General features: G+C 42.0%; 1 protein-coding gene across 10 annotated transcripts in view; it reads right to left on the reverse strand.

Moving 5' to 3' along the window:
• FAT3 (FAT atypical cadherin 3) overlaps positions 1 to 27,334 on the reverse strand; it is a 422,077-nt gene that overhangs the window by 20,296 nt on the left and 374,447 nt on the right. For all 10 annotated transcript variants that reach the window (XM_030042467.2, XM_030042469.2, XM_030042466.2 and 7 more), the window contains 4 exons: positions 24,715 to 25,513; positions 16,459 to 16,593; positions 15,299 to 15,456; positions 7,262 to 7,730 (listed from right to left, as the gene is read on the reverse strand). In XM_030042467.2, the coding sequence (XP_029898327.1) occupies positions 7,262 to 7,730; positions 15,299 to 15,456; positions 16,459 to 16,593; positions 24,715 to 25,513 (1,561 nt within the window). The remainder of the gene's footprint in view (positions 1 to 7,261; positions 7,731 to 15,298; positions 15,457 to 16,458; positions 16,594 to 24,714; positions 25,514 to 27,334) is intronic.

Here is a 27,334-nt window from a genome sequence, read left to right on the forward strand (position 1 = left end):
TTATTGTTGCTTATTGTTTATATTAAAGATGCACTAACTTCAATTAACATTTTATACTAAGAGGAGACTAAACTGAATGCTCCAGATGGTTCAGAGCTCTGTTGGGTAATGTATGAACAAGACCAAAATGAAAAGTGTGCTTCTGAAAGCCTAGATTTTTGACTGAATTTGATTTAATGATAGTGGAACACAGTCAGATATTAGAAGGCTGAAGTATTCAGTATAGATTCTAAGTCTAGGGATCAAAGTTAGAAATAAAGAAGGCAATAAAACAAGACAGTATTAAATGACAATATTTATCACTGACTTTTCCTCCTGTTGGAAGCACTGCCATACACCTGCCAACTCTGAGCCACTGGCAAAAGACACAGAACTTTCCCGTGACACACATGCTCAGAGCTGCAGAGCATTCACCCGGGAGGTCTCCAACACAGCAAAGCATATGTCAAAATTCATGGAGTAGGGACGTGAAGAGCTGATACGATGGCTCAGTACACAGCATATATTGACTTGGCCAGCAGACTTGGCAGACCTTTATGCTTCTCCAAACCTCTCAGCAGCGGCTGTAATTTTGCCCGCTACAGCACATTGTAGCCACATGGCCATGGACAAAGTGCAATTGTAAAGAAAACCCTTTTGGTCAGGAGTGCATCCTAGGTCTAACAAAGAGTTTTTATTACACTTTTTGATTTAATATCCAGGTAATGGGAAGGGATGCCATCCAGAGGGACCTTGACAGGCTTGAGAGGTGGGCCTACGCAAATCTCATGAAGTTCAACAAGGCCAAGTGCAAGGTCCTGCACATGGGTTGGTGCAATCCCAAGCACAAATACAGGCTGGGTGATGAGTGGATTGAGAGCTGCCCTGAGGAGAAGGACTTGGGGTGTTGGTTGACAGGAAGCTCAACATGACCAGGCAATGTGCGCTTGCAGCTCAGAAAGCCAACTGTATCCTGGGCTGCATCAAAAAGGCTTGACCAGCAGGTCAAGGGAGGTGATTCAACCCCTCTACTCTGCTCTCTTGAGACCCCATGCAGAGTACTGTGTTCAGCTGTATACTGTTCAGCTCTGGGGCCCCCAACATAAGAAGGACATGGACCTGCACAAGCGAGTCCAGAGGAGGGCCACGAAGACGATCAGGGTGCTGGAGCACCTCTCCTATGAAGACAGGCTGAGAAAGTTGGGGTTCGTCAGTCTGGAGAAGAGAAGGCTCCAGGGAGACCTTATTGTGGCCTTCCAGTACCTAAAGGAGGCCTACAAGAAAGCCAGAGAGGGACTTTTTACAAGGGCATGTAGTGATAGGACAAGGGGTAATGGCTTCAAACTGAAAGAGGGTAGATTTAGATTAGATGCAAGGAAGAAATTCTTCACTGTGAGGATGGTGAGGCACTGGAACAGGTTGCCCAGAGAGGCTGTGGCTGCCCCATCCCTGGCAGTGTTCAAGGCCAGGTTGGATGGGGCTTGGAGCAACCTGGCCTAGTGGAAGGTGTCCCTGGCCATGGCAGGGGGGTTGGAACTGGATGGTCTTTAAGGTCCCTTCCAACCCAAACCACTCACTGATTCTAAGGTTTAGGATCATGTTAGCTGCACTCCTGGTGCATGTCTTCCAGCTCAGCACCGTCCAGAAGGAAGCCTAGTTCTGCCCTCCAAGACCTCACCTCTCCACAGTGGGAACCAAAGCATAGTGAGAGGGGATGATCAGAAGATTCATGTCAATGCTCATTCATGATCTAAAACATTATGTAGACATAGCCCTCTCCTGCTTACACAGTCTTGGGCTTTCTGGTTGTCTTATAAGGCTTCTCTCATGCTCCTCCACTAATCTGTGTCCCCTCTATGTAGCTGAGTCTCACCTTCTCACTTTGACTCCAACAGCTTGTCTTCCTGCCTTGTTGCCATGTCCCTATCCAGAGGAAAAGGGATTTTTCAGCGCAGACCTTACTGAAGAGCAACATGCTGTAAGCGAGGATGCTACACAGGCTTCCTGCCTATGCCTATGTGTGCTTGGCACTTAATAAGCAGAGACAGTGGCAAAAGGCAGGCATGGTGCCATCAGCAGATGGGATGCCGTTATGCAGCGAACGTCTCTGTTGGTAGCATTCCCAGCCTGAGCATCTGAATGTCTGTCTATCCTCAGGTTTACTTGACTTTATTAAAGAGGATGCTCCGAACTGCTGCCAATTCTTTTTTTGAACATGTGTATGCTCCTGTTTCTATCTATCACATGCAAGAGTAGCTGGCTTTTATCTGTTACGTGCTTTGGCTTTTGCATTTGATCTCCCCACGTAGTTTCTTTCCCTGCTGTGCAGCTAGACCTGACAAACTCAATGTCCAGAAACAGGCGGGCCCTTGGCCCTGCTCACATAGTGTTTCATGGCAAGTTAACTGATGAGAAGAACTGAAAGTGAAGAGGACCTCTCCCAGCATTTGTATTTTGGCATGTTTATAGACATACCAGGCCACCTTCAAGAACTGTGTGTTCTTCAGCCGTACCTATTCCTGCCACTTCAGATTTAACTTATCTGTCTTCAAACAGATGATTGCCTCTTGCCAGTAGTTGGTATGAAAATGAACCCCTCAGTGGTTGTTAAACCACTGCTTTCTATGAAAGGGTTGGCATGTATATGCTTTGAAAGTGGGAATTTAAATCCAGATGTCTAAAAGCATAGCCATAAAAAAGATTAAACCCCCCAACATTTCTAAAAAGGTTTTAAAAATTAACTGATGTGCATTTGGTATGCTCACATTACAGCATGCTGGCTTGTTTGTGTGTGTGAAAAAGCAAGATTAACAGAAGTAAGACCAGGTCAGTTCACGACTATGGTATTAATACACCCGTTTTTCCCTGATGTCATTCTCATGAACTACCTAATCCTCAAACCCACCCATGTGTCAATGTTGCCAACATGCTTTAAAACATTTAGTAAAACCACCACCTAAGTGCCAGGTTGCATTTTCCCCTCCCTTTGTATTTTAACTCTGTACATAAAAGAAAGAAAGAAGAAAAAAAGAAAAAATGAGGAGAGGGGACAGTCTTTTGGTCCTCACACTGTCCATAGTCCCTGACTCAGTAGATATTTTTGCTCAAATGCTTCACGTTCAAATAAAATTGTGTATTCATATAAGCCATTTACTTCAATCAAAGCCAGATGTATACAGGACTGATCAAATTAAAAGGAAGTAACTATACTTATAATTGCAGGCTTTACAAGCACGAGGTTTCTCTCTGTGGTTGAAAACCTTGGCGCAGTGTTTGCATTTGATTACAGTAAGGCTTTCTATCGCTGTGATTGCTCATGTTGTTATTCATGCAGATAAACATACATTTACTATTGGCAGACCTGGTAACGCCACTCTATTATTAAGGTTGTGTGACATTTCCCATTTTAAGACCTCATATTCAGCAGCTTATAGCTTAACCACACTTTAAACACTTGGTTGAATTTTCCTGGGAAATTTCAGTCCAAAGAGCCAAGCTGTTTCTGAAAGTCATGCTGTTTGTCAGGTTTCAAAATGTTAACAACTTTCTTTAAAGATAGTTTTACTGACCTGTACTTATCGGTAGGGACTGAAAAGTCTGGAAGAATGTGGCCTATATTTCAGGGCTGTGGTTTCCAGTGTCTCCCAAGAAAATTCTCCTAAAGCTGTATATAGCTCTTTCTGCTAGGATTCTCCCAAACTGTCAGACCTAGCGACTGCTCGTCCCCCTTTCCCAGCCCTTTTAAAGCGTGCAGGGGATCTCCCTGTGGGGTCTCTGGACACACAGTACCCTCTCTTTAACCACCGACAACGCTGAGAACACACTGCTGCCGCGGGACTTGATTTGGCCCCGTGGGAACACATGAGTGCAAGCAGAGCTTCATGTCATGGTCGCTTTCTGCTGGCCCAGAAACCAGATTTTGAAAGCACAGAGGTTTTTCTGTGCTCTCAGCGATGTCTCAGAGCATCTGAGCTATCTACGCTTTCTCCTGCAGGCTAAGATCCCCATTTTGTCCTGCTGTTCAATGTGCAGAGAGGTCAGACGGAAAGAGCCAGCACGGGTGAACTATGCCAACTCTCCTTTCGGGGCAATATCTTTGCCATCAGTCCCGGGCTCTGGGCAGCCCATGCACAGCACTGTCCCTGAGCCAGGCGCTTCGAAATTCCTGGGAATTTACCCATACGAACCCTAACAGCAGCAGCGTGGACATACTCGTAGTGCATACACAGCATCGCTTTAGCAATTCCCCAAACAGGGCCGTAATATTACCCTACTCCGGTAACTGCAGGATGAAGTGGAAGGTAATCAAAGGCAGCTTTTTATTAATGGTGAACAGGGCAGTAGGCATTTCTATTGAAAGGAAGATCTCACAACAGGAATACTATTATGGAGGTTTGTGGTTTAGATGATCAATTTATGCAAATTATATGTAAATTAGACATGGCCCCTTTGATTTCTGGCATGCAGCCAGCAACTCTTTCATGTTATAATGTTGGGTAACCTTTGCTTGACTGTTTTCTTTTAAAGTTAGCTATAAATTGGAGCTTCCTTTTTCTCTCTCTTAATTTTCTTGTAAAGCACAGTAGGGTTTTTGTAAGAAAAAGGATGTTAACAGTATACCAAATCTGCTCTGTAAAATTCAAATTAGACAATTTATTTATTAAAACAAATCCTATCATTATGCCAAATACTCTCTGTTTAGGAAAACGAACATTGCTCTCCAGAAACTTTAATAGGAGGATAATATCATAGAAAATGTTAGTCAGGAGATTGTGATGCTACTGAATGCCCTGGGATTGGGAAAAGGATCTTTGCATGGTATATTTTTGAATGTTTCCCCCCACCAAAAAAGAAAAAAGCCGGCATTTTCTTTCTTAAGATAAAAAGTGAAGAGTTATTACTTTTTTTTCTATTTTAAATGAAAGTCAGCTGCTAACATCTATGTCAGCGAATACAATGGCTGATGATTCTTAAATGCACGCTGCAATTTGTGGCTCCACAACTAGCATTTGCAATGCCGTACGGAATTTAATTACGTGGCTTTCTTGCATATGGAGGACACTAACAACAGGATCGTTTTGCCTGGTGGAAACAAAAATGACCATGCCTTCTTGTGGGCTGGGCTGCAGAACCACCAACGTACAGTCAGGGCCCATTGCACTGGAATTATGGCTTTATAACAATCCTTTATTTACATACACTGCTGAGGCAGTAAAAACAGCAAACAGATTTTTTAACGGCAGGCAGCCGAAACATCCCTGCAGGGCACGTGCCCCCCTCGCCGAGGCAGGAGCGCAGGCAAGTTAAATCAGTTCCATGACTGCTTTCCAGCGGCGAATTATGTTGACATGAAAACAGTGCGTGCCACTCCAGTAATAAAATGGGTCCAATCTTCAGCGGTGCCTCTTTCTCCCCCACCCCACGTCTCCCCTCAGTTTGAATTGGCATGCACATGGCACTGGGGAAAAAAGAATTACTGTAAAGCGTTTTGTTAGAAAGGTTTCAATTTACTCATCACGAGATTGCTGAGCAATACTGTAAATAGACTCAAATAAAATCGATAGAAGGAGCTGTTCTCATGCTTCCTAGGATGCTAGGCAAATGGTTAACCTCATTTATTAAGTATGGAGTCTGAATCAAAGCCACGTTACGTTCAGGCACATATTACAGCTGTATTTCCTAGGGATTTAAATAATCTTAGCAATTCTCTCAGTGGCTGCAGCATCCTTCTGCATCAGAATGATTTCCTTTTGCCCTTGTTGTGCAGCACTCCTTTTCTTTCCTTCCTTTGGTAAATAAAGACCCTTAACGACACACACAAGCAGCAACATTTGTCCTGGTGGTGCACATCACATCCTGGCTTGCCACTGCTGTGCTTCATTCCTCCCAACCGTCCTCCCATCTCCTTCCACCGACAGCAAAGCTGATAGCATCCCTGATGCAACATTTGCCCCGGCATGGGAGAAGAGGTGGCTGAATCAAAGCCAAGGATCCAGAGGAGATGCTAGCTGAGATAGCTCAGCATCAGGAAATCCACATTGTCAGGGCTTACCCTATAAGGGCAGGGTTATCCAAATGAGAAACTTCTGTCTGACAGTTTTTCTCAGATCTCACCAGATTTCAGCCTTGAAAACTCAAGTTTAGGAAGTTCCTAAAGTTTAGGAAAATCTATGTGGGGGAGGGGGGTCAGAAAGGAAATATGAGAACAAGGCTTAGAACAATGAAAAACAGAAATAATAATTATGGGTGCAAGGGAACTGCATGGACACATTAAAGCAGAAAGCCCTGGGGTAGTGGTTAAATGCTCCATAAAAAAGGAGTTTAGTGGGAACATCCCTAGGGAACCATGACCAAAACCACTGACAATAAGTGGATGGAAAGCTCTGAACTTGCGGAAGACCTCTTTGTTGAGCATCCTCCTTTTCAGGGAAGTTTTAGTCTGCCAGAAAAGGTGAGCAATGCCGCCTGCTAATACAATATGGGGAACTGGAAGGGAAACCCATACACTGCAGAGAGAGAACAGCCCTAGAGGAAGTGTCCTATATGTATGCCATTTGCTTTTTTCCTGCGAAGATGCTGACTGTTCTTACAGTTTGGTAACTTGTGCGCTGCATTACTTGGTAGTAAGTCACTGGCACCAAATCACCATATAACCATTGGATAGGAAACTCCAACACGAGCACAGTTTAAATCAATGCCCTATAAACTTTGGATAATATTACTTAGACCTTGAAGCATTCAGGCCTCCGAGGAAGCTGTAAAATACACTTCTGGGGGTGTTTATAATGGGGCGGACTTGCTATTTTCCATGCAGACACGTAATCAAATTACTCACTCACAAAAGGACCAAGGTGTTCGTGGACAGCTCAGTAATTATTTGTGACAGCTTCAGAAACAGAGAAAGGCAACAGTGCTGTTGCATCTGTGATGGACGTTTGAAATCACCATCTTTGTTTACAGCCTTCGATGCTGTAAATGGATCCTGAAAAATCCAGCTGAGCATTACAGTAATTGTAATTCTATCGGTTTCTATAGAAATAGGATTATCCTAACAGCCAATAAATCAATTTCCTCCTGGAACACTAATGCAATGAGAAGGGGCACCATTTCACCGTTATTTATAGAGCAAACAGCTTTTACACAATTTGCAATACCTATCAGAGTTTTATAGAGTTCATGAGATTTTTCAAGCATGCTGCTGCATAAAACCATCTCTGGCAATAAATTGTAGAGGAATATGGGGCGGGGGGGGGCAACCCATAAAGTAATGCAAAATATTTACCACCAGATGGCACGCTGGTACAGGTGCCGCCGTTCTGGCAGGGATGCCTCTCGCAGGCATCGGGGTAGAGGACGCAGCCAAGCTTTAATTCGGTCAGGCCAACCACTTCTGCAAAGCTGCTGCGCTTGTTTTGGAGCGGCAGTTCGTTGTTATTTAGGACAACTGAATCCAGGCAGCCTTGAAAGCCACTCAAGACCTGCGTTGTTCTCTTGTCGGTCAGGCTGCGGACGTTATCCACTTGGACCTGGGCGCCGAAGTAGACGGAGCTATCTGTGCTGAGAGTCTGGAAATAGAGGGGGGCTTTGCGGCGCTCCACGTAGCTGTCGTCCAGGGACAAGCTCGTGAAATTGCGATTCAGCTCCAGGAATACCGAATGCCAGCTTCCATCATTAACGGCCCTGCCAGAAATTCCCAGGATTCCTGGGCCACTTCCGCAGTCCAACTGGAACCACAGTTTGCCATCAACAATCTGTGGGAGGAAAACAGAAATCAAAGTGCTTCAGGCACTCAGCCGTCTCGTAATACGCTCTCATAGAGAATCTGGAAACACAGAGGACTCCTAGACAGTCTCTGTACAGTGTTAAAGCTGCTCTCCTACATGACACTAAACTAGCAAAAAGCTGTGCCTTTATCATTAGCAAAAAAAATGCAATAAATATCAGCTTACTCAGAATTTACCCAAAGCCAGTTACTGCAGGCAAACTGAAATAATATAGAAAAAAATATAGATGCAGAACACAGGCGAGGACTGGGATAATGATATGTCTCACTAAAAAGGGCACAGACCGGAGGACTCATGCCCTGCTCTTGGCTCTGCTGGTGAGCAGTTGTGTCTCTCCGAGCAAGTCCCACCATCCACCTGTGTGCTGCGATTCTGCTCCCGGTGGTTGATGCTGCCAAAAGGACAGTCAGGGCGAGGGACCACCGCTGAGTGTTTGAGAGAGGCTTGTGGCAAAGTCAATGGCCACTGCTTTCAGCTGAGGATGTTAGGTGCTCTGCTCATGCACACATCTTGTGCCTCTGTAACCTTTTGGAGCATCTCAGCAGGTGTGGATTTGTCCCTAAGTGTCATAAGTTCAGTTTCTCTAAGTACAACAGTAAGATTCTGGTTGACCGAAAGTCAGTTATCTTCCAAGGATTCTATACTACCCGCTCTGTGTAAACCTTACAGATGACATAAGATGCCTCTTACATTTCTTTCTTCCCTCATATTTATGCTGGATTCATGGCTTTAGAGGGATTGGTAGGATTTCTCACTCTCCCTCCTGTCCCTCACCCATCTAAAGTCCTCATAAAGGGAAAAATCTGTGCTAGCCTGCTGGGGCAGGCAAAGTGCAGAGTGAGGGAATAGGTATGAAGTGCTGCTTTGCTGATTAGCAGTTTACTCAAAGATTTTAGGTTTCTCTAACAGATGGCAGATAAGTTTAAAATGGCTGACAAGGCTGGAAATAATTTCTTATGACACATTAATTGGATTCAAGCTCTCCGAAAGCTCTTGCAATTATTTTACCTTTATGTCATGCTCTAGGAAGTATTTATTTCTGCAAATCCCGTCTCAAGACAGTTCTGTCCCATTATTTATCCCCCTGAAAAGTTCAGGCGCTGTGTCCTTTTTCATCCTTCCCTGCAGCACACATTGTACTCTCACTGGTTTATCCGTAACACAACACAGCAGAGCAGAGTTGCCATAGCTGTTAATGCAAGAACCCCCCAAGTTTTGGTGGTCTGCTAAACTGGCACGGCTAATGCAGATGTGAGGATGCTGCACTGTGACCATCTGTCTTTGGCCATTTTTGGCTGTTTCTGGCATGAATAGTCATTTAAAACTGTGTTAGCTAGACATATCCCTTGGCATGTGTCTGAACTGGTGCTCAAACTCTTCTCTGCCAGGCTCTCTGGTGTGGCTTGAAGGTAAATGGGATACTGTTGATCTACAGGAGCAGGCTCTGCTGTCGTGTCATTGTCAGCACTTCATTCTCCTTGGAGGTTCACAAAACTACCTGGAGAAAAGCTAAGGGTAAAATCTTGAGTTTTTATGATCTCTGGACTTTGCTCTCCTTTCCAGACCTCAGTCTTTTGACCAGCTGAATTTGAACTGGGCTGTAACCTCAAGCCAAGTCACACTGGGCAGTTGGGGTGTAAACCACACCACTCCAGTGCTCTGCAGTCGCTTGGACGGGGTGAACACGGAGACGCCAAGCACGTGACAAGCTCCCTATAAATGCCAGCTACCTACATACTCTGCATGGCATGAGGGGTGTTAGAGGGATACACATGTAGAAGGAGCCAGAAGAGCAAGAATTAGCCCCTGCTATGGGTAGCTTGCTCTTTTGAAGTCCTTGACCTGTAGGATGTAATGAAACTGAGAAGAAATGAGATCTATGATTGTAATACAACATGCCTGAGGGATGGATGTTGCTTGGTACGCCTACAACTCAATCAAAAAAGGCTAATGGATGTATAGAAAAATAAGTCTGGATCATTTTTCATTAAAAAAATCTTTTCTTACAGGACTCAAACCTCAGCTGTAAACTATTTCTGTAGATTGAAATTGGGCCTATTAAAGCATCTGCTCAGGAGGAATCTTGGTAAACAAGATGCCCTGATAAATTGAGCTGGTTTCTCTCCAGAGATGGAGCAATAGTTTCTTTTCTCCCTGTGCAACAAAATAGTCCACAAACCTTGAAGGCACTGCTCAGAAAGTGTGGTCTGGCTCAACAGGAATACAAATCAAACAGAAAAATACATGCCAACATATCACACTTTGAAAAACAGCCATCATTGGATAAGCAGTTAACTTGCTTCTTAGTCAAAAGGCTTTTTCCTATGGAAACTGTTTTACAGATTGTGTATAATATACATATACCTCCCCTAAGACTACTTATACCCTGAAGGACCTACTGCCTGCATGTCTATTACCCTTACTCACAGAACATGCTTTTCCAATTATCTTTATAAATACAACACCACATATGAGCACCTGGGATAAATATTACACCATTTGTATACGGGAAATGATGACCTGAAAGATTTGCCATTAAAATATGTTTTATACATCTTTCTCATCCACTTTTATTTCTTTATACCAGCAGATGATCTGACATACACAGTAAATATATATTGTCTGAAAGGCTATGTTTCCTTCCTTTTATTAAAAAAGCACTAGTAACCCCTACCTCAGGCTAGAGTGAAAGATGGAAAGGATGGTCTGATGCTTACAGTACTAGCCTAAGATATGGTAGATATGCATGGGAATCCACACTCTGCAACACTCTTCCTCTGGGATCTCAAGCAAGTCATTAGTTTCAGGTCTCCATCAGTAAAAGAGGGATAACGTCATTTCCCTACCTCACACCACTGCTTTACGGATACATACATTAAAGACTGTGACATGCCCTGATACCCCTAGCAATGGGACCATAAAAGTACCTTCATTAATCAGATGGTCACAGGCCTTGCTGTAGCGGGGCAGGGAGGAAATATGTGTTCCCTGACAGCCCTGTGCCTCTAGGAGGAGGAGGAGGAGGAGGAGGAGGAAGAGCAGGAACAGCCGGCGAGGAGCGGGTGCCGCCAAGGGCTCCTGTCCTGCCTACTTAGCAGCGAGGCTGGCTGGGCAGGGAGGAGAAGGGTCCTCCACTCAACAGGGCAAAACAATGTCTCCACTCCTAAGCACGGAGAATTCAACCACGGATCTTTGATTCAGCAATTAATACCCTGGTGTTCCCGTGATTCCTCATTAACCGCTGTGAGGTCAGGGACACTGTTCAATCCTCGGAGGGGGCTCTTTGATTATACCCTGGACCTTGGTACCAAGAAAAGCTGAACTTCAAGTTAACTTCTTACTAAATGAGGTACAGTCAAGCAAATGGTATGGAAATCCAATGAATGGCCAGTGCTGTTGTCCAGGCTCAGCAGTTATCCAGACAATAACCTCAGTGGGATGACTGGTCTGGTTAAGGGCTGGTGCCATCGGACTCTCAGTTCAGGACTGAACGCGTAGCACTGCTTTCTTCTCCATCTATGTGACGCAACACAGCAGAGAGCTTGGGTTACTCCGTCTCACAGCAGAGAGATGCAAACTCTGCAACCCCTCACCAAAGCAGCCCACGGTGCCAGCAGAGACCCTCTGCACCAAGACGAAAGCAGAGAGACACTGCTTCATCCTAGCTGGGCAGAGAATTCCCACCAAGCTTCAACCTCTCAGACCTTTCTGGGCTTAGTTACAGTATCTCTCATTATAACTACTAGGACAGTGAGGTTAATGCATACTTAAGCACGTATGCTCTTACAGACGCAGAATTCCTCACCTGTAGAGAAGTACAAAGAACAGAGAAGGCTCCAAAAGCTGATGCAATCTGTTACATTTCAACAGTTTCATTCAGTGAGCAAAATGGAGCCAAACACATATTGTAAATTATATTAGAATATTAGCCTGGCTAAGATGTTTGGCTAACATCCATATTTGTGTATCAACATAGGTAATAAAATGATCAAATGGTTCTTCTGAGACCACCTTCGGCTCACACAGTCCATCTGCAGTCACACACCATGGATACAGCATGCTGCCTACTAATCTATCTGGGGAAATATTTCGTTAGCCGAATTACATTTCAGGTCCGTTTGTGTAAAACAGTATATTTAATTAAAATATTACTTGTTTCAACTCCAGCCATAACTGGGATCATATCCAAGCTTCAGTCTTATACAGCATAAGCCATGCAGCAGTAATGCGCTAAAATGTATAATGTACACTTAACTAAACCATGCAAAGTTTCACATTAACTGCCTGGACAGAAGAACATATGCTTGCCTTTTACCATGTAACAGCTATATTTCTGCCATGATGGGAAAGTCTTTCTTTACGCATTTTTAATCCTTTAAATTTCAAAAAACAAGTTGAATTTCCATTATATTCCTTGAAAAAAATGAAATAAATTATAGAATTCTCTTCTGTAATGGCCTCATAATGCTTTAAATTGTTAAATCTTACTTTTCCCAGATAGATGCTACATCGGAAGAAGGAAATGGTGATACTGGTTTTGGCACACGTAATCTTTTCAAAGGAAAAAAAAAGGCCATCGACCTGCATCTGATTTTGCTCCAATTGTCTTAAAAGCAAGAGCACACAAGAAAAAAAATGGCCAACCTCTCAAAATCGATGGATGAGTTGCTTTATTTGAAACAGCTGAATAAATAACACCCTTATTATATTGTATCAATACAGCATAGCTGGTAGGCTTTCAGCAAAGTAGTAGACAAGCAGTTTGCTCTATGGAATTGATTATTCATCTAAGAAGGACACCGTGTTATGATTATGAAATATTTCCATCCCTGGAGTTATCACAAATGTATGAGCTCCCAAAATTAAGCTGGTCATTTAAACACTGAAAACCATATTGCAGCATTAATTTTTAAATCGACTGCAATGGGGGAGACTTGCTTCAAAAAAATCAATGCCACTATATGCCCCAAGAGTGGTGGTGTTTTCTGCCCGTTCTCCCACGGGCTCGTACTATGCGGTGGGTCTAAATTTCTTCCACCTCTGCCTTTGGAGCTCAGTGATGGTGCTGGGCCCTCTGGTGCTAATCCAGCAGATACTTAAGTACATGCTTAGAATTAAGGTATGTGAGTAGTTCCAATTGCCTTCAAATACAGGAAGTTAAGCAAGTGATTAAGTGCTTTGCTGGAGTGATGCCAGAGTGCTCAAAAGAGCACAGTATCCCATCCTTTATCCTCTATTTGGAAAGCTTCTCCTCATGTTTAATTTAATTGAAAGCAATGCTCAAATGATAACAACTTCACATTTATAGACCTCTAATTAATCTACTTAATGGCCTCATTTCTGAGCACCTCCCTATCTCACAACATACGTACCTAGTTAAAAAAAAAAAAAGCAAAAAAAAGCCTTACCTCTGGTTTACAAATGAAAAATCATATGCTTAGAAAGCCTAAGCGTAACTTGCTTGAAAATATCCGAGTTAGGGATCCCCAAAGTGCAGTTCATGAGTCAGCTGCCATCCCTTGAAGAGAACTGCTACAGCTACATCCCTTGAGCATAATGCCATTCATCTGCTGTAGAGCACTTTTGTGAGACCTTAGTCTGATGTTCCTCTGCTAAATGATCTTCACAAACAAAACTCTAGCAACTCCTGATCTTTTAAGTGATGCCATTTCTTCAAAAAACACGCTGAATGTAATGCTTTACTTTTCTTTAAACCCTATGCTTATACAAGCCAAGGGCCAGACCTGGGAGAAGGACGTACCCACTGCAACAGCAGATCTTGCCCTACCTAAAAGCCAAGCATGAGGCTCTGGAAAGGGAATTCCCCATGTTCTTCCCTACCAATGCATGGGAGAAAGTGAAGTCATCCATACACAACCCTGGACCTCATCGGACACGTGAGGCGGCAGCTGCATCTGAAGCTCTCTACCAAGTGCTGCATGAGATGGGTTCAGAGCTGGAAATCCTTTCTTAGAGCTAGGAAGCAAAACAGAGCATGACCTGAAGGTTGGCCTCTGAGATCGGAGCAGAGTAGCCACAGCTCTTGTCGCTGGTCCTTCAAGTATTACTTTCTCCTCCCAGTATTTCTCAAAGCAAAATGGTTAGGTGATTGTGTGAAGCGGTGACTGATAACACATAACTCCTACCCAACAACTAAAAACTCAACCCAGGTGACTGCAATGAGGGGCTGTCTTACTCTTTTTTTTTGTAATAGCATAAATTTTTCTCTTTTGGCGGCAAAATTTCCCAGCTTCAACTGGAGATTTCCACTCAGTTGCCTATGACCTGACCTGCTATACTCCGTAATCATGATAGGTTTATACACTAAATTCTAACAAATTCTCCTATCATCATTCTAATTCCATTTCAGTCTGCCTTTGTACCATCTCCTACTGTTTTCAAGTGGCACCTTCCACCAGGGCCATGTTTTTTCCCAAGCATTTTTCAAAACTACAGAATTGCAAACATTCCCTACTGATATATGCTAACAGCAACCCTGATGAAGACTTCAAAGAAGGTATTCAAGCCTGCAGTTTTGTTTTGTTTTTTTGAACAAAAAAGTACACTGAAAAGTTCAAACTGTGCATTTCTGTGTCTCAAAGCAGAGCTTAATTGTCTTGTTCAAATCTGAACAACGCTGAGTCACCAGTGAATGACAGACAGCACTCCTGTTCATGAAATATTTCAGTCTAACAGCTAGAAAATTATTTGTTGCCCATTAATAACTCATCTAGCCATTTTAACATTACCTAAGCATTCAGCCAAAAGAACTCTAAAAATTGCAAATACAGACACAAAAGGCTCTGTGCCATTTCTCCCGCTGCTGAATTATAGGTCATGGCTGAGTTAAAAAAGTCAATATCTTCATTTTGTACCTTAGAGGCTTTAGCAGAAATACTATACATGCAGGCTCTTGGATGAGCCTACCACTCCCTTTTCATCCAGCAGATTATTTCCCATTCCACAGAAAGCCAACAAACAACAAAAATGCACGGAGAGCTTATCAATTAAATATTGATTGGATATCAATCTCCAGCTACCCCATGCTTCTCTCAACAAATAATCTTAATGCACAGAGTGCAGAAATCTTCACATTCAGTAGGAGGCATGTTCTAAGCAGTTGGTTTCTGGAATTAACTCGACAACAGCGAGGGCATCTCCTCTATCCGCAGGCATGGACACAGGGGAAGAGCAGCTATTTCAGCATGCATCGTTTTTACTATATGGTCATATAAACGGCCAAATATTACATCTCATGCAGATTGGCTTCTGCATGCAGACACATATAATGTTCTTATAATGAACAGCACCCAATGGAGCATTATCCAAGTAAAGTACTACTAACAAGCTGCTTTTTTTGATTGTTGTTGTTGCTGCCATTGTTGAAATTGTTTTTCCCTGTTAGCATGAAACAGATCAGACTTCATCTTCTCAATCTACAGCTGAAATGAGAACAGCATTCCCCAAATCAAGAGCCAACAGAAAACATATAATCATGAAAAACAACTGTGGAAAAGATAAGTTATTTTAATTACCTTCAGAATTATACATGGATTCGCTCTGGTGTACATTATAATCCCATTGCTTTGCAGGGTTCGTAGACGGAGAGCCAACTTGAATTCCTCTTTCTTGCTATTTTCAGAAACCCGGTATTTAATGTAGCTATTCCCAGCAAAACTAAGAGAAGTGTGGCCTGAAATAACCATTTTGAAAAGACATGTTCTTTTAGTGACACATGAAATAATTCCTCAACTGTCAAGTTAATTAAAGAATTTACAGAGCTAATGAGAATGTCTAGGAAGAAATAGATAAAACCCAACTTTGACGGGAAAAAAGGCTGGCACCTACTACAAAAACATATTGGTTTTTTTTAAAATTTATTTATCAGGGGATGGAGGAAAGTTCTATTTCTCCATACTTACAAAACACAGAGGTTTCTCCAAGTATTCACCTTTTTTAAGGTTATACACCCCTGGAGGCACCTATCTCGCCTCACTGATAGCAGAGGGAGTCAAAGATGACCATGCCTGTACACCAGGCGGTTGAGTTACGGGTATAAAGTTAGGCGTGGGCAGATGCCAGCCAAACCCTTGCAATGAGTTCCCTGCAACCACTGCCCAGGACCACAGTGATACAGCTCAGTATCTGCTGTGTTTTCATCGGGGGAATAGCACATAGCCTCTGTCATGCCTGGATTCACTGAAGTCAACAGAAAGCTCCGCTTCACCAGCTTTCCACCTGGCTCTTTATATCCCAGGGAACAACACAGCTGCAGAGAACTAACAAATGTCCTCAAACTTTCTTTTTGGGATGGTGTAGTGTTTTCATCAATAAAGATTGGAATTTTGGTAATCTAAATAGTAAGCAGAAGAGAGCTTTGCCCATGGCAGGAAAACATCTGGCATAACAGCCTCTAGGAAAAGTCCTGTTTTCTTAGTGGCCTGTTTTACTGAGCTGGGATTCAACCAAGTCAGTGACAATTTCCCAACAGAAACTGGATCACGGTCTTCATACAGCCCCATAGCTATAAAGACAAGTATTTTACAGGGCTTATAAACAGATACGCTGAGTGGCAGTGCTGAGAAGGGTTAAGCAGTACATCTTCTGTTGACTTCAGTGGCATCTCTACCTACATGATGAGAATGGCAGGACTTTGTTGTTCAAGTATGTGCCCCACTGCCGCTGTGACATGCACCTGAACATTCGCCAAGCTTTCCTGGTGGGCACTGGCAGATGAACGGTCTCCGGTTAGCTTCATACCCCACACACTGCATGTCCCCTGGACACGGCTTCTCCAGACAGGGATCGTTAGACCCTGGGCAGAGTCCTCCTGCAGTAAGTTAAAATACTGTCAGGGATACATAGTGTAAAGCATGATCTGCAGCAATACAAGAGTAATGAAAGACAATTATTGATCTCACACTTCAGTACAAGCAAAGAATGGCTTAATAATAATAACAAAAAGAAAAAAAAAACCCTTCACAGAAGAGACATCCTTCGGACAAGTATGCAGCAAAACCATTATGGTTCTTGTTCAAAGGCTGCCCTAAAACCCATGGCAACGTATTATAAAAACCAACTATTATGAGCAGTAACTGGTTTATAATTGGTGTTGTGACTCTCAGGCCATTCATTTTCTCACAAAGCCTCCTGCGCAGGGGCTTTAGAGATATGAGACAAAAAATGACTGGAAGCTACACACTCCTTTTGTCCCAGCACACCCATGAGAAGAAAATTTAAGGAGGTAGAGTTCCCTAGGAGACAAAATGAGAAAAAGCCATTCCTGGGCTACAGAGTGAAGGCTGGAACTTTTCATCCTTATACTGCACAGGACATGCTGCCACCCTGATCATACAGCACAGGCAAACTTGCCCTGTCCCCATGTTTCTCCTGACATTTCTGAGACCTCACATCCTATTGTGCACCTTGCCCAGGCTGCCGAAACCTATCCTCCTTTCTTTTGGTTGTGACTACACAAGTCCACTTGCATCTGGAACTGTGTATGTCCAGGGGAAAAAAAAAAAAAAAAAAAGTGGATTACTTGCGATGGACACTAAGAACTCAAAGTGAAGAAATTTTGAAAATCAAAAATTAGTTGACCTATTGCTTGACATGACCGAATTGAAGAAAGGAGAAGCTTAATATTCTAAATAGCCAGTTGTAATTTACAATTATAAATTGGGCAAAACATCCATGTCCTTTTATATATGGAGAAGAGCATAATTTGGCTAAAATTAGTTTGAATGCTAGTGTCAACTCTTTCCTAAAAATCTTTTATTAGTATGGAATCTGATCTTGCCCAAGAATAGGTGAATTCAGAACTACTACTAACTTCATGAGGGAAGTAATCTGAAGGGACAGATGAATATTGAGTTTTAAATTTGCTTAAAATACTTGTGCAACACAATTACATTAAGGTTCTTCAAAACCTCCTAAATTCTTAACATCTATCAAGCTGAGTATGTCAAGGGCTTACTTTAAAGCCTGTCAACGTCAAAGGAACTTCTTGCATTCCATGGGGTTTGGCTAAAACTTCTATATAACTTCTGAAAGTGTCTAAATAAATCTGTTTTGATTGCCCTAATCTTAAAAGATATGCAAACACTGTCTACAATAATGCAAAACACAATACAACTACTGCTGCTGAATATATGAATTCTCAGGACCATACAACTTCCACAACAGTTAGCCTTTTCTTGGTTGTGGTAAGGAACTCGGTATATACAAGGTCAGCTTCTACCATTGGACATCTGTGTGCGGCTGCTATGAAAGTAGCCTTTAAGTGCAGGAAAAAAGGCACTCCTGCCCTTGCTTCTGTTAATTCGCAGCCAGAGCATGAACAGAGTGAAAGCCAGTTGCTGGGAATGGGCAGGTGTCTCTTGTTTTGCTTATCAAATTAATTTACTTAACACATGCAGGTGATGATTTTAACAATAAAAAGTCAGGACCTTCCTATCCATCACTTTCTGCACATTGGCATTCTTGTTTATTGCAGGACCCTTATCATATTCAAAAACTACTTTAGTTTTTGAGCATATGTATTTTATTTACAATTTATAAAGGAAGAAATCAACCTGTCATAGAGTGTATCTCCAAAAAGTAATGAAAGAATGAATCTTATTGCTCTCACACTTCACTACAAGCCAAGCAGGGCTCATAGCAAGCACAGCTGAAATTACCTGGCACTGTAAGTATTTTCTGGAAAAAGAAAAATTACTACTATAGGTTTCAAAGTGGACATGGGCTGACTACAAATATGGCAATGACTGTAAATGTCTTGCTTGATGTACAGCACAGTCAATTTAATCTTTAACATCCTCCCCTCCTTTGTCAAACATTTGTTTGAGAGGTCTATGCAGTAAACGATTTACAGTACTGCCTGTAGCACTGTTAGAAAATGATGCATGGCAATCTTTATTAATCACTTTAGTAGGTAACATTAACAGGAATAACAGCTGCAATATAGAGTCATACTTAAGTATTATAGAATCAAGAAACAAATGTCATTTAATAGGGTTCTGCACCACAGAACTATATTCTATTTAGATGTAAGGTCTGCAGAATTTAACAGAGAATATGATGTTTTCTATAGTTTGGTGTTTGTGGTTTTTTTTTTTTTAGGAAAAAACCCCACATTCTTTGCAATTCAATGGCAAGTAACAATTATTTCTGAAATGATAACAGGCGGTTAAATATTCTATAGGCTGCCTTGTACTTTCTACTTGGTTCTTTCAGCTATTTTAATTCATTCTTATGTGACAAATACACAGCATTCTGCTGTATGCAGAGTGTATCTCTTCTCCGAACACACTTAAACCTTTTGTGAGGCTGTAATTCAAGTGAGCGTCTGCGTAGCTGACAGACAAGTCATTTGGACAAAAGCCCCACAGCTCGTCAGTGTGCAGCAGAAAGCGGCACTGAGATTTCCAAATGTGGCTCCGCAAATTTTCACATTCCCTAACCTATGACTGTATCTTTGACATGAAGCAATAAAGCAATAGCTTACTTCGTTATCCATCTCTGCCAGTTTTTTTAGCTGATTCAAACTCTGATTTGTACTTCAGAGTCATCCTTCCACAGTCAAAAACTGTATGGAAAGGATCTAACATATTTAGTGTAACTGTGGAGATACACTAAAGAACTGCTTATCCTGGCAGGCCAAGAATAGTTCTTCTAGTATCAAGTAGATAACAAGAAAATCAACTTTTTATTCATCCTGCTGCAGCAGGATTTCATAGCTGTCACAAAATTTTTAAAATATTCAGACTAGGGAGAAGAAATGCTTTACGCCTGTCTGTATGGTTATAAGTACGTAAGCTACAAATCTGCATTATTGCATTTCCCTAGCTAACATGCATTTTCAGGCTAATTTCACAACTATGTGGAGCAAAATTGTGAAATTGTTCAAGGTTATGTTGTCCACATCAAAGATTTACAGCCTGAGTTTGAATAAAATTATTCTAATGTTGCATTTCCACTCCAAAGAGCAGTCTATTTATCATCCAAGAAGAGATTCAAGACATATAGATCTGAACTGATCATTTTTTTCTGTAGGCAAGTCCAGATAATCCATGGCATTCCCTTGAAACTCACATTAGTATTAATAAAGCTGTTCTCTACAAGGTGTCACAGACACATGAGCTAGCATCAAGCAGTGCATGGCAGGAAAAGGTGGAATAGACCCACTTGATTTTGAGAGATCATCTTCCGTTTAATTCTCTAAAAGAAGGTAAAAGTATTACAATCTCCCTACTAGTATACTGAGGAAGAAAACATTCTTCCATTGCAAAATGAGACATTTATTTAATTCCTGCCCCTCCAAAGAAGGATCACTTCCAGGAATGTAAATATATTTTGAAAATTGAGTGCTTCAACAATTTTAACTTGAGCCTTGTGATATTTATTTGGGTTTTTTTTATTTTTCTGTAAACCCATTCTCCTGAATCTGCATGAATATTAAAAAAAGAGTCTGTTTCTCTTGCTTGCAGAAGAAAGCTTGAAAGGTGACTCCTGAAGGCCCGGGTCCCAGAAAGCACGTAAAGCAAACTCCAAACTGTTACTTTTAAACAACCTCATAACTAGTTAAGCAGAGAGGGAAGGCTGTCAACTCATGAGCTGCAGTTTGTTTTTATTTTTGGAGCACGGTGACCAGGTATTGTTAGCAATGCTTACTGTATACGTACCACAGTGAAGATACCACAACCTTCTTTCTGCACAAGTCAGCCATGGGTTTCAGTTAGGTCAAGTGCCCCTGGAAAACTTTGTGTCACGCAGTATGTCCTAGTGAATCAGATTCTCTCCCAGATTCAGAAGAACTGAGACATTTGGCCTCTTCCATCCACTCCTTGATCACAGCTTCCCTTAAGACCCCTTAAGTGATAGATAGCAATTCCCACTTGCCCCAATTCTACAGTCATGCCCCCACTTCATGCTTTAGCTCTCCCACGTTTTATATGAGATTGTGCATTGTCAGCATGGGCCTTAAAACGGGGGATATTCGCAGGGAGAAACATCTCTCCTTACACAAGCGCAGCGTTAAAAGGACTACAGCCAAATCAAACCTATCAAATTTATCTGCAGTTCTTTGCTCCCAAGCACAGACAGGACGTCACCCTCCTCAATCTTCCCGGCTACCCTGCCAGGACAACTCGAGGCTCACTAGTACCTGTGTGCTTCCTGAAAATGGGAAAAGCGGTGTTGTACACATAGGAATGGCGTTCCTGATGCCCAATCCTGCAAAACACCCAGGACTCTTTAAGAGGCAGTGTGTGCTCTGTGGAGCTGAGGACACAAACCACCTCTGAAGATCAGGTCCTATATTAATAGCAGATCATCACAGCCTATGATTTCCTTTTGTCAGAACATTCACAAAATGCTAGAAGTGGCTCCATAAAGTCTGAATTGCCTGGTTTCATGAGAAAGTGGACCAAGACTGCTATTCACTTGATTAAATAATGTGGATGTGAGTGTCTGCACTTTTGCTGAACACTTCTGGGTCTATTAGAAAAATTCTTTCAAACTATTAAGCCAGAACCATATTAAACATTTGAAATGGAATTCATCTCATCTAACTTTAGGGCATGATTCATCCGACTGATTTTAGACATCTAGGGAGAGATGTATCACATCATTAAAAATACCTCATTCTTTCCACTGTCTGCAAATGGGGCCTGGAGTGACCAGCTCAGATGTAGATATATACCCACATTTGTCAAGATGATTTCAATCCAGCCCTCTCCCATAAACATATTAATGTAACCTCACTTTTGAAAGATTATAATGCAGAACAACTCTATAGCAAAGTAGTCCCAACAAAACCTGCTTCTTCCCTGCACCTTTGTCTCAACACAAAAGAACTACTTTGCATAATGAAAAAATAAAAATATGGAATAGATTTTTGCTTCTGAAAAATTAGAATGTCATGAGAACTGTTTTACATGAATATATTTATTCCGGTCCTCCTATCTTTATTTCCCACAAGCACTGACAGATGTTTGCATACCTCACGTCATGTGATGGGAGATTGGCAATTGCATAGCCCCTATAACCACACTGAAACAAACCCCAGTTTGGTACAATATTTTTCATACAAACACAAGCAGATGAGCCAGAAATCTAAGGAGACAGTCTGTTATTGGAAAACTCTTTAGTTCAATTTTATTGATTTTAAAGGCTTAGATGGATGCACCTGAACTTTCGAACTTACCCTTCCAGAACTGAGCTGCTGAACCTCTGAAGTTCACCCACTGCCTGCTTTTACAGTCTCCCTGCATATTCACGTTAGGTAACTCCGTTTGCTCACAAAGGTAATCTAGGTAAGTTATGCACAGCTGGCATGCATAAATTGTGCATATCTGTGACATCTGCCAGTGGGAAAAACACTCCAAGTATGATACATATTTCAAGAATGAGTGAATTAGTTCAAACCCAAGCTTTCTGGGTCATAATCAAATCAGATCTCTGGAAACACATGCAATATTTTAATGGCTTTGTCATAATTCAAGCTATTAATATTTACTGGACTGGATCATGAAACTATCCTAGTAACAAAAGAAGTATAATACTTTTATTATACTGATAATATCTTGCTAATGCTCTCTTGTTAAACAAGCCAAAATACATTTATTCTAGTATTTTGTGTGCTTTTTCCTGACTTGCTGCATTTATGTGCATGTACAAGAACTACTGATCAAAGAAGTATTTGCATTTTTCTAACTCTCTTACTGGGCCTAGTCCTTAGCCTTCATGAAAGCAAAACTATACATACGTTCTCTAATTAATATTCCCTCAGAAGTCTGTGTTACCTCCTATGTGGTAAAACACAGTGTGTGTCTGTGTATTTACCTAAATACCAAGACATTTCTTGTGGCTCCTTTAATTAAAAACAGTAGAAGAGGCTGAAATATTAACTAACGTGGAGAAGAGCAAAGCATGGGTTTTTTTTTTTTTACTTCCCACCAAGATCTCTTATCTCTGTGCAAGTAAGAGGCACCAAGGCTTTCACCTCTCACGTAGCTATGCTTAAATTAGCAGCTCTGGACACTTTTTTGTTACAGACTGGGTGGCGGACTGCACATGCACAACCCCATGCCAAGTCTGGTGGATGACCCATGGGAAATCAGCACCTCGTGCCTCGAACGGGAGCTGTGGGAGCCCATCCAGCTTTCGGGCTGGACCGGGACAAGCCGCCTGTTGCAACCGTTCCCACGCAGCAAGTCTTCAGGCCATGGTAAATGGTCCGGAGACCAGGGACCACAGACGGTCTGCAAAACCACGCTGCCTTTCCGGCAGCCTGCCGTACATTTTGAGGATTGACTGGAACATGACAGAAAAATTTGGAAATCGCTGCCCCAGCTGAATTTTTGTGCTTCCAGTGCAAACTTGCTGTGCAGGGAGGAAAAGGGAGAGAGCTGCTGGATCAGAACTGTACTGCACTGCAAAGTCCTTTTTTTGGAGTTAAGCTAAGGGATTACGAGGCAGATCCACTTACTATTAGTATCTGAAGGGAATAATATATCATTATTGACTTTAATAAGTAGTGAAATGAAATTATAAACAGTGAAAATTTTGGCTGCCAGAAAACCAATTTCTGACAGTGAGGGCTATCCCTATCCCCATGGAGATGAGGATTTGTGATTTCTTGGTACAAAAATGAGACAAAGCTATGACTTAGAGAATATAAAAGTGTTTTGCAGACAGGGCTCCCGCACTGGATCCTGGACTCGTCTGGAAGGTATTGCAGCATTGTCCCTTTTAAACCTGTGAAAATCCTTTATTTCAGAGCCTTTCATATGTAACAAAACGCTGACTATTGTTATAATAGATACATCTGTTTGAGACTTATAATGCTATTACTTAAAAATTGACCAGATAGGCTGCTCTTGAATGTACATGAAAATACCTCAGATAGATACAGAATTCTGATATTTTTACAGAACTGAACTTCTATGGCATTATTATTCACGTGCCGCAGGAGACAATGATTTCTGGTTAAGTTTTATGCAATTTATGCCTGTTTTCATCCCCTCTGAAGTCGATGGTAAGACACGAAGTCCTGCTGACTGCTGCAGAAACAAAGGTTGGTTACCGAGAGACATGACTGCTGAATTCTTGTATCGCTCTCTGTGTGTGTATGTGTGCATGTGTGCTTAAGATGAGGGAGACTTAGATGTATTGATTTTACAGCAGCTTTTTTCTCCACTCTTAAATGAAGTGGAATGAGGAGCAAATAGCCTGGCAAACAAAAGAAACAGAACTATTATTATAACTGCCTGAGGTTTTACACTTCAAGTGCAGAATCATAAGGAAGATTGGCTCTCAAGTCTATTTGTCATATATGCCCATATGAAATCTCTGTCACAACGTGGAACAGCCTGAAACCCAGCCAAAACCCCTCCCTGTCACCTACTGTAGCATTAAAGGTCAGGAACAGTGCTTGCTTGCAGTTACTTAATAAAATACTTCATTGGTTTCCATGCCTCTCTGCAAAAAGGGGACTGGAAAAGGCCTTTCCACCTGCGCTGCGTAGGTCGGGGGTCCTTTTCCTTGGAGACTGCTGGTGCATCGCTGCAGACCAGGCTGTTCTGCTACGGGCACGCTCCAGGTTTATTCCAGTGGTGGCCCCGAGGGGGTGGGAAACCATCTCCCTCCCTCTCCTCTCTCTTCCTCTCCCCTTCCTTCCCCTCCCCTGGAAGTTGGTTGATGGCTCTGATTATGGAGCCTCCAGGAAAGCGGTCTTTGTCGTAAAAGGCCAAAGTTCATCAACTTCCATTTACATCAGTAAACACGAACAATTCTTCCTGAGCCTGAGAAATCAATTCCCACAATACATCAGCCAGTTGTGCTTTAACGGACTGAATTGAAATGCCCCTTCTAATCTGCATCAGAGGAATAAAACCGATCCTATCGCATAATGTGTAAAGATGGGCGGGGAAGAGGGAGCGGTACTCACCATTGCACATGCAGCGCACATTCCTGTAAAAGCGGGGACACACGAAACTAATTCGTGCCGTGCTATAGGTCATCAGGGAATGTGAATCAATAGACAGACTTTGCTCACAGTGTTGTTCCTGACAATCCAGACCAGAGCAATTCTTCTCCAAGATAGCAGAAATACGAATCACATTTTCCAAGTGTCTCCTTGCATTGGTAAGCTTCTGAATCAAATAGGCGGGCTTATAGAAACCACTGTTGTGCATCTGAACTGCAAACAGCATGTCAAGCTGATTGCTGCCTGCCACCGGCTGAATACTGATGATGTGTAGGCTGTCTTGTTTTTGAGACAGCACTGCGTTTCGCAAGGTACGCCTGAACCCGTGCATGTGAAGGCCCACAAAGTCTTCTGGGGAAACGTTCTCAAAACGGATGGTGACTGTGTTCTGCAGCATTTCTTGTAGCAATTGCTCAACGTGGACCACAACGTCGATGGGTACCTGGAACCGGCCATCACTGACAGAGACATTCAGGACATACTTGCCGTTATCCAGCCCTCCAAGGGCAATGATCTTTCCGTCGTGGCTGTTGACTTTGAACAAACTTTTCTGCTCTGATTTTAGTGTATATGTGAGGACGTCGTACACATCCTGATCTGTGGCATGAATTTTCCCAATGACTCCCCCAGGAAAATCATCTTCCATGGTGACAATGAAAATCTCCAGTGGAATGGCAGTTGGTTTGTGAATGCTCTCTTCAATAACCCTCACCTGAACGTAGGTGTGGGAAACCTGCTGAGGCTTCCCAGAGTCTTTTGCCTAATGTAATTTAGGAAAAATAAAAAAAATAAAAACCAAAATAAAACACACATATAACACAGCCAACAACCATATATATATATTTTCACAGCATCACTAATTCTGAAGACCTCTCAAAAGAACTTCCCAAATGCATTTGCAAAATACATATGTAAGGAAACATCTCAGCCATTTCTAGTAGTAGAATTTACAAACCCTTTAGGGAAGCATAGATACCTCATCTAAGTGGATTGAAGAGAGAAATGTGTCAGCAGAACGTCTCATTACTCAAACTGAAATGTTCCCAGGATCCCACAGCTATCACTTGTCCTCTTCACAACTGAGCCATTTGAATGTGGTATATTCTGCACTGAACGGAGTTTAGGCTCACTTCTGCCTTGGAAAAGAGACTGAAGCCCAGTGAAAAGCCAGCATCAGTTTCTGCATTGTTTGGTGTGCCCCGAAGTGTTTCAGATGCTGCTTAGTTTGCGTGGATGTGAGGGAGTTCAGAGTTTTTCTAACATTGCTGTGTACTACTCTACCTGAAGCAATCAAGAAACATGCTTGAAATAAATAAAATTTATCACCATCCAAAAATGAAATAGGGTGCTTGTGCTGTTACCAATGATAACATATGAGAGCAGCACTGCACTTGGACAGATGACTGTATGACCCAGAGCACATATGATAGCATCATTTGCACTCTTTTATAGACTAAAAGAGCAAGTATGACAAAAAAACCCAAGGCCATCTTGACAGAAGGGTGTGCAAACTTGAATCAGTGTCCTTTCCTGCACTAAGAAAAATGTTTCATTGAAGTCAGTATTAAGATATACCGCTCCACACATTTATTTGCTCCAGAGAACAGAAGACTAAATTGTCACTGGGCAGAGATGTAGCACACATTCAAAGATCTTTGTATTTGGACATGGGGAGGAAAATTTACAAGCTGAAGAAAAAAAAAGGCAGGATGGCAACAGTACTATGGACAATAATAGGAAAGGATTAGTATTCTAAGACACTCTAAAGATCATTCATCCTCACTCCTAATAGGACTGGGTGGATTCAGAAAAAGATTTTATGTATATGTGCACACACATACACACACATGTACATGCACAGAGATTACATCCCATTCTACTTTCAATTTTAACATTACTTTTTAATAAACCTAACATAGAGGAGGAACCTGATGGTGGAAAGGAGGAAGCAGCACTCTGGCACATATGAATGGAAAGAAACATTTCTATGGTCTATACACAGCAGGAAGCTATAAAATATGTTTTCACTGCAGAAATCCCTAAAGAAAATAATACTGGGAGGAATTAGGCCTCCACAATCCAACAGCGTGGTTTTCTGAATATGTTGGTGCATCTCAGACATTGCGGTCTGTCTAATATTTCATTTATATGACATACTTGGATCTACATAGCTAGAGGATGCTGCTTGAATTTAATTCTCATGCCCAATTTTGGCTATACTGGAACTCTGGTTAGCAAATTGCCCTGAAAACAGGGTATTTTAGGATGAAGGCATGGTAAGAATGAAAGGTGAGGGTTTTTTATTTTCCTACAAGGTTCAAAAAGTAGGTTTCAGGGATATTAAATGACAAACTTGTAAAACTTTATTTCAATTTGAACTGTTAATTAGCATCAGAGATTATATTTTTGGAACTGTAACTAACTAAGGATGTTACTGCTATGAACAGCATTAAATGTGCTTGTAAGGGAGCAGACAGGCTGTATTTAGAGAAATCAACTCCAGCAAAGCAAGTGGAGGAAGCCTGCTTTTCAGACTTAGCTCCTAGGACCACGTCCATTTCAATGAAGAAGCATAGTTCAT

Source organism: Aquila chrysaetos, chromosome 19, assembly GCF_900496995.4.
Source record: "Aquila chrysaetos chrysaetos chromosome 19, bAquChr1.4, whole genome shotgun sequence".
Classification (NCBI taxonomy): domain Eukaryota; kingdom Metazoa; phylum Chordata; class Aves; order Accipitriformes; family Accipitridae; genus Aquila; species Aquila chrysaetos.